General features: G+C 43.6%; 1 protein-coding gene across 1 annotated transcript in view; it reads right to left on the bottom strand.

Annotated features, from left to right (window-relative positions):
• Positions 1-12756, bottom strand: part of AMMECR1 (AMMECR nuclear protein 1) — a 601030-nt gene extending 588274 nt beyond the window's left edge. The window contains exon 1 of the mRNA XM_078688798.1: positions 12155-12756. Within this exon, the coding sequence (XP_078544924.1) occupies positions 12155-12585 (431 nt within the window). The 5' untranslated portion in view covers positions 12586-12756. The remainder of the gene's footprint in view (positions 1-12154) is intronic.
• Positions 12757-13989: the final 1233 nt, after the last annotated feature.

Consider the following 13989-nt stretch of genomic DNA (forward strand, 5'->3'; position numbering starts at 1 on the left):
TAGTAGGTTGGCTAATTGAAATGCTAGATCATAAGCTTCTTTAGGAATTGGAGAGGAGTTAGCCTAACGGCTAAGGTGCTCGACCTCGGACCTGGGTTCGAGTCTCGGTAACGACGCCAAAAACTCCTGTGATTCTGGGCAAATCACTTAATCTCCCCGTGCCTAAAATGAGTGTGTCCTCATGTAACGTAACTGGTGCTATGTAAAGCGCTCTGATACCTGATTCGGTTTGGGTCTAGTTCGCGCTATATACAACTCTGCAAAAAAAAAAAAATTGAAGAGAAGGAGACTGATGTGGAACGGGAGGTTGTTACACGCTTCAGGAACGTCGCAAGAGAATGCTCATACTCCTGATTGTGTATGCACAAGTTGTGTAGTAGTCATGTGGAGCAGGTGTGTGTGATTTTTGGAAGAAGAGTACTATTCAAGTAGGTGGTGCCCGAGTTTTGTAGTGCCTTGAAATTCTGTGCGAGGAGTTGGAATTGAGGGCATTTGTATATCAGGAGCCAGTATAGTTCTCGGAGGTGTGGTGTGATTTCCGTTCTGTGTGGTAGGAGGAGGACAAGATTGGCTGCAGAGTTTTAGAGGATTTGTAGTCTTCTAGTGAGTTGCTTGATGATGCCAGTGTAGAGGGCGCCCTCACAGTTCAACCTGCTCGTGACTATGGCATGAGTGAGTTTTCAAGTGCAGCTTGGGAGCCATTTGAAGATCATCTTCAGCATCTTTGGAGAGTGGAAGCAGGATGCAGCAACTGCATTGACTTGTGTGATCATGTCCAGTTTGTTGTCAATTATCCTGAGGTTCCAGGATCCAGGGTTGGCCGGCTACCAGTTTGAGCACCACAGTGAAGTGCTCTTGACAAAGGTCAGTCACAAGATCTTTTGTCTTTCCAGTGTTGAGCTTCAGGACAGTTGACTTTCATCCAGTTAGCAAATTTACTCAAGGAGGTGGTGAACTTGTTTCTTGTGTTGTGGGTCTTGCCCGACAGAGAGAATATGAGCTGCGCAGGAGAGGATGTTGATGTCACGTGAACAGATGATGTTGGCCAGAAAAGCAATTAACCGCATGCGCGCTAGCGGTTTTCCCGCTGCGCGTTGCGTTTTTCAAATTACCGCGTTACATGACGAGCTCAGCTCGTCATCAGCGCACGTCAGGTTACGCTCATGACGAGCTGAGCTCGTCATCAGCCCCGAAGGGGTTAAGCATTGAAGAGGGTGGGGCTGAGCGAAAAAACTTACGGCACAGTCATGCGAGTTTGCAGGGTTCCGAGGAGTAAGTGGGCTGGATGACAGCTTGAGTTCTATCCATTAAGAAGCAGATCCAAAAACTAAACAACTGCTGCAAAAGAGATCTCAAAATCTAAAAGGATTTTAAAAAATAAAATCACTAACAGGGCAAAGATCTTGAATCAAACTACAAGGTAATTTGCAAATCGGGCAGACCATATGGACAGCTCATTTGGTCAGTGTCCAAAAGATCGCATTTTTCCTACATAAATACGCAGAGTCTATGATCAATTATCAGTATCAAATAGGCAGGTTCATGCATTGACCTTCACTGATGTTTGAGACTCTTGCTTGGATATGGCACAGTGAATACAGTATTAAATTACAGTGGCATGCTTCAATTGCATCATAATTAGTTATGCCACAGTAAAAAATAAGAATAAACAAAAAGAGAACAGACTTACTGTGTGACCACTTTAATGTAGAGAAGTCCCACTAATAACAGCCCATTCGTTTTTGGGGGTTCAGAAATGGGACTAAATTTATGAAAGATGCTAGACTACCCTGAAGAGGGTCTCAAACATTTGACACAGAGACCAAAAGGGTAACTTGTATTCTGCCGTTTTAAATTAAGTAAAAGTGCCTGCTCAACTGTAATCACTTCGGTACACAGAAAGGACATACTTTTCATAAAAAAAGTAACCATATATATGCTTCTGGTGTGCTGGAGTTGTAAATCATTTACGTAAAGTGTTGTTAAATAAGAATATCAATTATTATAATTTGAGGAACATGACATTTTTTTAATTTGTATTTGTGGAAACAAATGTATGATAATTGATTCTCAATGGCTCGTTTGTAGACTCCACTTATTTTTCTCAATGTTGGGTTTGATGGATGGTACTGGAATGATAGTACACCCAAGAACTATTGAAAGAAATCATAGACTGAGCTTATTGTTCCTCCAGGAACGTTTCATATTTAAATGAAAATCAAGGAGGCACACCACTCAAGGTGTTCCATCTGAAAAAGCCCTACTGTTAATTCAATCTGGCATATTTTGTCACATCTGTGTGACTTATATGGTACCGTCCTTTTGTAGGAATGTGGTATATATATTTCATTCTAGATTCCCTTTATCCCCCTAACATTATACTAAAATAAATATCCTCACTTTGCACTGACATTTTTGTTAATATCATAACTACTTGTAATTTTTTTTAACCTACTTCCATTTGTGCTTTATGCAACTGTTCATTCTTCATGTCAACGGCCTTTTGATTGGTAAAGCGCTCCAACACCCTTGGATCATGTTGCACTACACAAAACCACAAAAAAGTTAAATGAAGATAGCTTGATATACCTGCAGTGACAGTCTGTTTTATCAGAGCATGTTTACTGCTCAAATACAACTATCATTTTAAAGGTAAGACACGGAACAAAGGATCAAACTGAGCAATGTTTCTTTTCAGATTAAAGATGAGCAAGTCTATGTATGTCCATCCAATGGGTTATTAGATAAAAAGCAGAAAACCAGTCACTGGGGAGGTGTGTGCCTTACAGAAAGCTGCAAAGTTAAACTGAGCAAAGTAGCTCCCATGTAGGAATGAATACAATGTGATCTGTATATACGAGGATGTCAAGGATACAAAAAACGTTCTCTCGTACGAAAGCTGCCTCCTCAGAAGATCAAAATCACTACCACTGACAGTTAGCAATCCTTCAGAATCTCTTTTCAATCTGTCCTTTGTATTACTGTAACTCATCAGTGACTAGAATAAACGAATCATAACTTCACCCAAAACATTATTATTGAACCTAAGGCATGGTTCAAATATTAAAACACAGAAGATGGACGGAATGTTGCATATTGGCAAAACATTCAACCATAGTCACAGATCTGGGTTTAATCCATCATTATTTTGCTCACCACGTCACCCCAGTTCAGACATGGCCATATGCAAATCAGTCTTTACCCTGTGCCGCATGGGAACAGTCCAGCCCGAACTGCCAAGCCATGTCTTCCCTGCAATCAAGCATCCTAGGACCGGTTTCTGGCTATCAGCCGTCATCAGCCAGGATAGCTTGACTTCAGTGGCGTAGTGAACGTGGGACCCTGGCTGGGCATACCCTTCCCACATATTGGTTCAAATATTACCTGCTCAGAGCGAAAATTTAGCTACCAGGACCAACATAGCAACTTGGCAGGCGATTCTCGAGCAAGTTTTCCCTGATCGAGCAGATTGTCAATAGGAGTGACGGCCTCCAACCTCCTCAGACAAATATTGAGAACACAAAAACCATTTGCATTTCAGAAAGCTAGCAAAAGCACCGTATCACACAAGCATTCCACTCATCACATAGCCATTATCACCATGTACTACTCTGTCAATACCATCATCTAACTCAAAAACCACTTCGGAGTATATAAGTTCAAGGACTGTTAGCTCCCCACCCTTAGACACCTGCTCCTACACCCTTGAAATGTGTCTCATCATTGTGTATTCATATATTACAAATAGTTTTCATAAACATGCCAAGTGTTCCGACATTGTTTAATAGTACAGACCAAAAAACCATGGGGGGATGAGTCAGCCCTGTTTGTAACCCAGGCTGGAATATTTTTTATCGGATGGGAGGATTCTTTAGTAGGCAAAACAAAAAAATGGACACACGGTATCTTTGGAATCAGGCTAGAGTCAAAGGTCACATTATGAATTTGGCCTATAATTCAACAAAATAGGCATATATGCATTATGTTTGTTGTATTGCCTTGGCACTACACTTTACTGCATTTATGCTTTTCTCTATCAAGTCAGCTCCGTTTGAAGATTACTCATCACCATACATTTTAAATACGTGGCACATGCAGCCGATAAAGTAGCACTTGGCTACCGCATTACTTAGAAGAATGGACGCATTGTGTCTAAAACAAATAGCTTGAAATATTAGGGACAGGCAAAATAAAGACAACACAGTTGCTTCCACATCTATAAGGTACATATGGAAGTGGTCGGAGTCTATTGCTTTCCTAAGTCACAAATATCACAGAAATCACACTTCTAGAAGCAGTAATTAGAATCATATATGGTCCATGAATGTCACTTAAAACATAGGCAGTCCATAAATCCAGTGCATATTTTATTTTAACACATCTTAAAAGGAATACTCAGTATCAATTAATCAATTGAGTGTCAGATTTGGACAATCTGAATTGAAAACATCGCAATTACTTCATTGGGAACGAAATTCAATTAGAAGAGGACACATTAAAACGGAACAGATACATTTCGATATATCAACGCGCTCACGGTGCACAGAAATGGAAGTAGTTAGAAGGGATGGGTGTGTTGGGATAGAAGTGGGGACCGGGTAAAGGTGTTGTGACTTTGTTACAATCACAGTGAGGATCAGATGCAGCCTTTACAGTCTGTTTATAGATCAAAAGTTCCAAAGGACTCTTAAGCACAGGATCTGTAGTAATCCCTTGTTTACTCCTATGCTTAGAGGAATACAGTGGGCTGGTTGTCAACGTTTCGACCCCCGGATAGAAGGGTAGTTCATAACCTCAAGCTGGGGTCTTCATCAGGACACGGAAAATAGAAACTGGGGCGCTTTACGTGGGGCCAGATGAATGGCCGTGGGATTGGGACCTTCCTGGGTTCCTATGGTATAGAATTTTGCTGGGAAGTTGTAGCTTTCCAAATGGGTATTGATGAGGTCTGTGGCCAGCTGAAAGTGCCGGTGCGTGGAAAAATCAGATGGTTTCTAATCTTCATCAGGACGCGCATAAATCATCTCCTTCCTACGGCTGCCGGTGAAAGGTCCCAATCCCACGGCCATTCATCTGGCACCACGTAAAGCGCTCCAGTTTCTATTTTCCGTGTCCTGATGAAGACCCCAGCTTGAGGTTATGAACTACCCTTCTATCCGGGGGTCGAAACGTTGACAACCAGCCCACTGTATTCCTCTAGGCATAGGAGTAAACAAGGGATTACTACAGATCCTGTGCTTAAGAGTCCTTTGGAACTTTTGATCTATAAACAGACTGTAAAGGCTGCATCTGATCCTCACTGTGATTGTAACAAAGTCACAACACCTTTACCCGGTCCCCACTTCTATCCCAACACACCCATCCCTTCTAACTAATTCCATTTCTGTGCACCGTGAGCGCGTTGATATATCGAAATGTATCTGTTCCGTTTTAATGTGTCCTCTTCTAATTGAATTTCGTTCCCAATGAAGTAATTGCGATGTTTTCAATTCAGATTGTCCAAATCTGACACTCAATTGATTAATTGATACTGAGTATTCCTTTTAAGATGTGTTAAAATAAAATATGCACTGGATTTATGGACTGCCTATGTTTTTAGTGACATTCATGGACCATATATGATTCTAATTACTGCTTCTAGAAGTGTGATTTCTGTGATATTTGTGACTTAGGAAAGCAATAGACTCCGACCACTTCCATATGTACCTGATTGACTGACCCAGGTCAGAGAGTTCTTAGGGTTCACCCCGTTGTAACTCATTACTCCACATCTATAAGGCAGCTCTTAGTCACCCGGCCCATCGAAATACTGAACATTTAATGCAGTGTTTAATCAGACAGATGAGCATTCAAAAAACTATCAAAATAAACCAATGTACATAATAAAGCAAAAGACAGGCTTTGGAGTCCAGGATCAACAATTTTCCAATGACAGCATTATAAAGCACAACTAGTTTAGAGGTAAGGCAGACACCCACGGAGGTGAGGGAAGAACTTGACCAGGCAAATGGTTGAGGTACATTCTGAAGATCCCAAGAGTTAGGGAGGAATATAATTAGAGGAGAGAGGTGGTGTCAAATTTAATCATACATGCACCTTTCGAAAAAGATTTGAGGTTTGCGGATTCCAGGCATAGGCAGTTTTGTGCAGAGTACAACAACCACCACTGACTTGCTAGCAGTCAGTGACAGTTTTACAAATTATAAGTATAATGTGAGAGAATGTATGGACATTAATACGCTGCAGTGTTCAGTCTTCTATTTGGTGCATTGTGTTTACAACAGATGACAAGGGGATAGCTGCCTTCGGAATACTGGTGCCGGTAAGGTCTATGCTACAACTCCAAGTTGCTCTATGCAAACAATAAACAGCATGGCCGATTTAGAATGAACCATGACACTACAGGCAGAAGAGCAGATTGGGGGCTGCCGACCCAAAGTTGAAGGGGACACAAAGACACATACTAGCACAGAAACAAAGCACCATTACTCAAAGGTGTTCCTGAAAACTTCATGGTGAATTGTGTGGGGAAAAAACCTGTCAAGCAGCCATTTCTCTGTTGCAGGTTAGCCAGATGTCCAACTAACATTATTATTAATCATTCCTCTACTTAAGATTGGAAGCAGGAAGCTTTGGCCTTACTCACGTTTCTACTTTACCTATGTTAGATTAAGCAGGCTACACTTGGTGTAGTTTATGTTTGCATCACGCACTCTTGGTTATGGAATCGCTTCTACATGGGTAGAGTACTGCAGTGCCAAGAAATAATCAAGTGTTTATATAAATCTGTGCAGCCAGTGGAAGCATTCCCTAAGTGGTTTAATTCAATATCGTAACTGGTCCTTCCACGAACACTGATGCTTTAACGGCTAGAATGCACATACAGACACAAGTTGTTGGCTTTTGAAAACTCACCACCTGTGTATTCCTACCTCCACAGGGAACTGTGATCTCCAAAGTAGATCTGATGGTAATGTAACTCATGTCCAAGGCCACTGGAACTATGCAGGAAAATGCCAAATTATGTGGCAGAGTTGAGTAAATTATGAAGCAAGAAAAGGCAAATGATGTGGCATAGCGTAGCATCTTTTGTATTACTTCTTTTTTTCATATTTAAACATGTTAAAATTGTCTGGGTGTTGGTTGTACCTCACTTGTATCCGTTCAACACCCAAATACAGCAATAAGCAATTGAAATTTTTCAAGTCAACCTTTGCAAAGAGCCTTTTACTGCAATGCAACAGGTCGATGGATTTTTAGTAACTTGAGGTAAAATTATTTTTGTTAAAATTAGCATATTGTGCGGCAGACTTAATTACGTGGCAAATGTAGCAAATCTACAATTATGCGAAAAATGCCACAGCAATCGCATAATTCCAGCGGCCCTGCTCATGCCGGTGCCTTCTGGCTACTCAGCAAGACCTACCCAGCCCACATGAACAACTTTTAAACCCAACTGTACTTAACTTTTAACCTACAAGAGATTTACCTGTGCTTTTTCCCTTTATATTTCATGGTTAACTGTGATATATAAAATCCGCTACCTAACACGAAAACAGGATACACTGTATATCTGGTCCTACATCTCCCCAGCCTGTCTCATGGACTTAGTTGTGGTAGAATTTTTCTTGAAGAGCGCTTGCGTGGTATAAAGGTTTACGCCACATGTATTTTTCATTTAAGACTCTTATTGCTGATGCCTAACCTACAGCACTCTTATACATGCCTGCCTTATATGATCAAGATAAAATTGTAAACATTAATTGATTTTTTAAAAGAAGGTGTGCAATGAATGCTTCCAGGCTATTGGTTAGTGAATTCCTGCTGAAATTGACTTCTGCTTAACGGAAAAATGCCTGACATTGGTGTTTTGAACTGTTCTACAAAGCTGCATGCTGAGTGGCCTGGTCCATTACTGTTGGGATTGGTTAGTTTGATGACAGATAATTACACAGTGAAGTTGCTGAGCAAACGCACTAACTTTTGTTGTTGTTAAAATGGTGCAGGGATTAATAGTTATTCAATCTTAAGTATTTAAGTCAGGTTGTGCATGTGGCCTTTGTTCTTTAAAAAGATTCTACTGTGGGATGCAGCAGAAGTGAAATCAAACTTGACCCAATGCAGAATAGTATAAAAAAGCATTTAAAATAAGAGTCAGATCATGGACTTGTGCAGGAACACATACATCACTTGTGCTTAACAAGGGTTTCTTCCAAAAGAAAAGACTAGGTTGTGTTCTTGGATCTTGCCTTGCCTCACTGTAGTTATCATTTAGGAATCTGTTACTCCTGAGCAGACAGTTTGTGTGTATGCAACTTTGGAGTCTCCATTGAGGTTGTTTAAGGCAAACAAAGCAAACACAAGGAGATGATGGACAGAGCACTGAAACTTTTCAGACACTCACCCCCAGTCACAGATCTGGGTTGAATTCATCATCGTTCTTTAGCTCACTTCGAATACTCCAGCTCAGGCCCAGCTACATGCAAATCAGTCTTGACCCTGCGCCTCATGGGAACAGTCCAGTCCGAACTGCCAAGCCAGGTCTTCCCTGGACGGAGCGCTGAAACATTTGTGTTTATCATCTCTTTGAGATTGCTTTCTTTGCCCTAATTTGGCAGGGTATGACAAGATGTGGGTAGCTTGCTCACTTTGCCACTGCATTCAAGCTAGTCTAGCTGATATGGGGTGTTACCCCGAAACCGGTCCCAGGATGCTTGTTTCCGGTCCAGGGAAGACTCGGCTTGGCAGTTTGGATTGGACTGTTCCTATGAGGCACAGGGTCAAGACTGATTTGCGTATGGCTGGGTCTGAACTCGGGTGGCGAAGTAAGCTAAAGAAAAGTGATGGATTCAACCCAAAATACCTCAATTGAATCTGCTTTCACAAAACATTCCAGACACTTCCGCTCACTTTGACTTCTACTTTAACACATCCCACGCACACAGAAAACCAGACCTGCCAGTCTAGCATTCTCCTACAGCGTTCCTAAAGTGTGGAACAACGTGTCACTGCATAAAAGAGCCCCCTTTTCATTTCTGTTTTCCACAAGAAGCTTAAGACATGGCTTTGAGTAGTCTCACTAAGCCCTAGGTTTAGATAGACTCACACCTGCTCAGCTCCAGAATACCATCCAGGGTAATAGTACGATCTACAAATCTGCATAACATAGTCTATCGCATGAAGTGAAGCAATTGGATTCATGTTGTGCGAGTGTCAGCAGACAAGTAGTTCCTCTTAAGAGGTTTGTTACACGAGAAGTCCGTTAAAAAATGTGCCCCCCTTCACACTATCGGCTCTGCACTTTATAAGCACAAAGCTGTAGTGTAAAGTGCCTACAAAAGTATTGAGAGAACCACAAAAACTTCACAGATTGAAAACGAACACTATTTCTCAGGCTTTTCTGTGTGATCTCCATAAACACGGCCCACTTTAAAAATGTGTTTCCTCTCAACAGAAAACTATTTACTGAAAAGAGGGGAGGACATTTCAAAGAAGGAGGTCCGATTTAAGCCAATGTAGTAGAAAGCTGCCACCTGTGAATCTTCACAGTAATGTAACACATCCATTACATTTACTGACACCAACAGTAGCCCTAAGCTACCCCTTTCGGTGGACTAAACCTTTGCACTCTATTGCTCATTTGTTAAATGAACATTTAGGGGCAGCTACCAACATGAAACGTGTTCCTTACGATGAACACCGAGTATTTGGTTCTGCTCCCTCAATCAAATCACCAGTCATATCCATGGGCTCGCTGCCCCCACAGCCCACCAGAGCCACTCGCTGCCAAGCGGTTCCTGGAAAAAGTCAGACAATAGACTCCCTCCACCCATCTCGCTGTTGACAGACACTAACGCGACAGGGAACTCCACAGCTCCATCGATTTACAAGTGAAACGGCCTGTCAGAGGCACCACAATCCCCCAACGAGCAATGAAAGCAATTGGCCTCACTGAAGCGATAACGGTGGCTGGGCCTATGCGAGTGTTAATGGGGCCCGCACGCGGGGGACAAGTCCTTGAACTAGACCGGTGCCCGTCAAGATTCCAACACACGATGCAAGGTCCCTCCTCCACACGGGTATCCTCCAGGGAGTGATGGCGCATCATGCCTATGAAGACAGGTTCTCCGAGACAAAGAAGGGCTGCTCCACTTAGAACACACAGGGTAAACAAACAAATGCCCGGCGCATTTAGAAAACAGTTGGTAGGCAACAAGAAGTAACCAGCTGGTTCATGTCAGACATAGACCTCTTCCCAAAGAGGGATCTATAAAATGCACCCGACATGAATGAAGCCCCTGCCTCATGATCACAGTATTCAGAAGTGTCAAAACAGAAAAAAATGGAGTTGACAAAGGGGTGAAATCGCGGGGTACAACCTGCTCATTTCTAATGAGTACTACAGAAAAAACAACTAACAAATGAGGGGACACCTACCATACACCAAAACAGGCAGTTAATAGTGTAAACGAAGCTATGTTAAACATTAAATAAACCGGCCGTCTGTATAAAAACAAACGCCTAGCCGAAGGCATTCGATTCAAACAATCACGTTAATGATTTGCAAACCCCAAGCAAAATATAAGGGCAAACCTATGTTGTGCTTGATAAATAAGGAGATAAAGTACAAATAGAAGTCTTCTAGAAATGTCAAATGTGCACAGAGGCCACACTCGGAAGGGGCGGCCTATATTCTACCTCTGAGGACGTACTACAGCTCGCCCAAGTCAACACTGGTAGAAAAAATAAATAAGGATTAGTGCACATCGCTAATAAACTCACTGGCATGGCACACAGCCAACATGCTAGAGCATAAATAAACAATATGCCAGAAAAGAAAAAAATCATTGTTAGTCAAAGTACACCTGTCAATTCTACAGAAGATGTGATGTATGCGCTTGGGGAATGGATTTCATGGGCTAGGTATTTTATAGAGTACACACACTCCAAAAGTTCACGTTAGAGAGGCACAAACCAATGGAAAAAGAAAAAAACTCACTCCCCTTTCGAAGTCAGGCACCACTATATTAGGACACTACCGTACGAATAAGACCAAATAAAATACACCCTATGCTAGTTTTCTTTATTCAAATAAAAAGGTTCCAAAACCTGGAGGGTGCGTATAAAGACTGGTGCAAATTATGAACCACTGAGATGCATTAAATCTGCCAATACAAAAAACAAAGTTTCTAATAAATGCAAAGGAATGTGTCATCGGATGTCAATATATACACTTAAACTTTCAGGTGTAGCGCTTCGGAGTGCCTACATACGTTTTCAAAATTCGACTTTCAACTACCTGCTTTGCCCCACTAAGTATCTGTTCTCAGTGAACAATCAAAACGTGGACATTGCAACCAAAAGTTCCTTTTAAATGTGCACATTCCCATGCCAACCACAAAACGCCTGTTCAAAATCACAGCATAGCACCCCAGGGAGTGGACAGCAGTCTAGTTAATAATAAAAAAAAGCGGTTATTGGCTCTGGTTCTCTTCGCATAAGAAATACAATTGTTGACAAGTATTGCTTGGCCACTAACAGAACACGCAACTTTATTTGGAAAACAAACATGGTCATTTGTTTTTGATTTAGTTTGTTGCATACTATTTTCAAAAGAAAACCCTCTTTGTTTACTTGTACTAGCGAAGATGTGCGGCAAGGTCATTTCTCTAATATTCCTCTCACTTTAGAGTAGTTTACATAAAGCTATGGTGGGATAGGCCTTGCATGGTAATCAACATAATACCTTTTGTTACTCGGATCAAGAGGCATAATGGGAATCCAACAGCAAGGTGTGTACAACACAACACACTTCGTACCTTTCTTTCAATGTAGGGGTGCAATTTATAAAAGAACTTTGTAAACACGTATCTTGTAAAGCGGAAGTTAGCCCTCTGAATCCCCTATAATCAAATGTCTCTCCCCCAGCAACTTCGCAATACATGAGAGGTCAACAATATAAAGCTGTCACGATAAGCACGTCTTATATTCTCCAATGAAAGCATTAGTGAAAGTGTTTGTTAATTGAGGGCAACGAAGACAATACATCTACAGTGTTCATGTGACATTGTACAGCTGAGAGGTGTGCACCATGCACAGCTACCTCTGGAGCCCCCGGAGCGGACAGCTTGCCCCAGCCTATCCCGGCACTTACTATGGGTCATTGGTGAAACGGGGGCTCCTGGGTGGCTGGTATCCGTACAGGTGACAGTAAAGCACGTCGAAGCAGTAGCAGCACATCTCGGCTGACACCACCATCTTGCGAGTTCCAGGGCTGTGGTTGGCGGGGGAGAGAGAAGTGCAGCCGGCGGCAGGGGACAGGGAGGCGCAGCCGCTCAGTCCCCCCAGGCCATTCACCACCCGTCCGCCGCCGTTGCCAGCCGCCGTTACACCGCCCCCGGCGGGGCCGCCCAGCCCCAGCTCGCCGCGGCACTGCCGCTCCCCGCCGTTGCAGTGCGAGGTTCCTCCTGCGCCGGGGCCGCCCGCGCTGGAGGGGGGTGAACTGGACAGCTTCTGCTTCTTCACCCCGCAGCAACCCGCCGCCATCTTTGAACGCTCTCCCCCCACGCTCCGCTTCCGACCCATTCCTGGCTCCACTAGCCGTGACGTCAGCGCGTGCCGTGCGTGCGCGAGGTGGGACACCGGAGGGGGGGTGCGCGAGAGATGCGTGCGCGATCACGGAGGTCCCACCGTCACGCCCGGGATCCAGCTTCGAGACGAACTACTGCAGGATTGACAGGAGGGGGCGGGCACAGTAAAAGCTAGGGGACGGTAGAGTGAGCAAGGACAGAGAGGAGGAGGAGGAGGACTCGGAGGGAAAAGGAGGAGGCTCAGTCGGTGACAGCGACAGGACACTGAATCAGAAGGGAAGTGGGAGGTGAAAGGGGAGGTACAGAAATGGGTGAAACGGATACATCCAACACCAGTGAAGGGAGAGCTAGTGGGAATTTTATTTATTTATATATTTATTTATGTATTTATTTATTTAATGCGATTTTACATAGCGTGATCCCTTCCGCCTCTGCTCCGGACCACCGCCTCCTCCCAGGCCTTCAAAAGGGACCTCAAAGTTCTCCTCCTCCAGAGACACCTCCAAAAGTAATTCACGTCCTCTTGTTATTTGGAGGAAGACTTCCCAATACTGACAATTTCCACGACCATGGAAGTGCCTTCCCAGGGTATTCCTAGGGTTGGAGTGTCTGCCTCTTTGCAGTATTTTCCATGTACTTGTGTTTGGTGCCCTTGTATAACATGCACACACCACTTTGCCCTTGTAACACACGGTTTGCTACCTCTCACATGTTTTTAGGGCTCGGACTCCTCCCCACTGTAAGTGGGGGAGGAGTTTCGAGATCCTAATGTTAGAAGAAAAAAAAGAAGTATCTCCTAGGGCCTTGGCGAGAGGAATTCCACACATTCCTTAGCGTTTTCTGTCATCTGGCCAGTGATTCGTCTTCCTTGTGTTTTCGTTTTAATAGGCTTGAAGTGATAGGGTAAATGTAGTTTTGTTCCGCCATTTTGGGCATATTTCGTTCGTGCTCGCGCAAAGAAGTACATAAATTATAATTAGGAGCTGTCAGGGTGCCTCCATTAGTGAATCCAGATGGCCGGGCGCGTTCACAATTCTGCAGCGCTCAGCGCGCAGCTTCCTTGTTCTTGTTTGTAGTTCGCGATCACTTGGTTGCCGCTGAAGGCCCGGCAAGCACTCTCAGCCCCCTACCAATTTTTCTACCATCCTCTCCTCCAGGGCACACAAGTAAAGTATCTGGAAGATTGTTCCGGGCGGCCAGGGAGTGCACCGCCCCTCACAGCCACCGTGAGCGGGGCACGCACGGAGGGTGGCTTTGTAGAGGACATGATGGGGCATTCACTAGCAGTTACTAAAGTGAATCCTGTTGTCTGCCTTGCCTCTGCCAGTCTCTAATGGGACGTGCAGGGGAGGGGGGCTCGTGTTACAGTGGAGGAGGGAGGGGTGCTGCACACTCGTAG

This window comes from Lissotriton helveticus, chromosome 4_1 (genome assembly GCF_964261635.1).
Source record: "Lissotriton helveticus chromosome 4_1, aLisHel1.1, whole genome shotgun sequence".
NCBI lineage: Eukaryota > Metazoa > Chordata > Amphibia > Caudata > Salamandridae > Lissotriton > Lissotriton helveticus.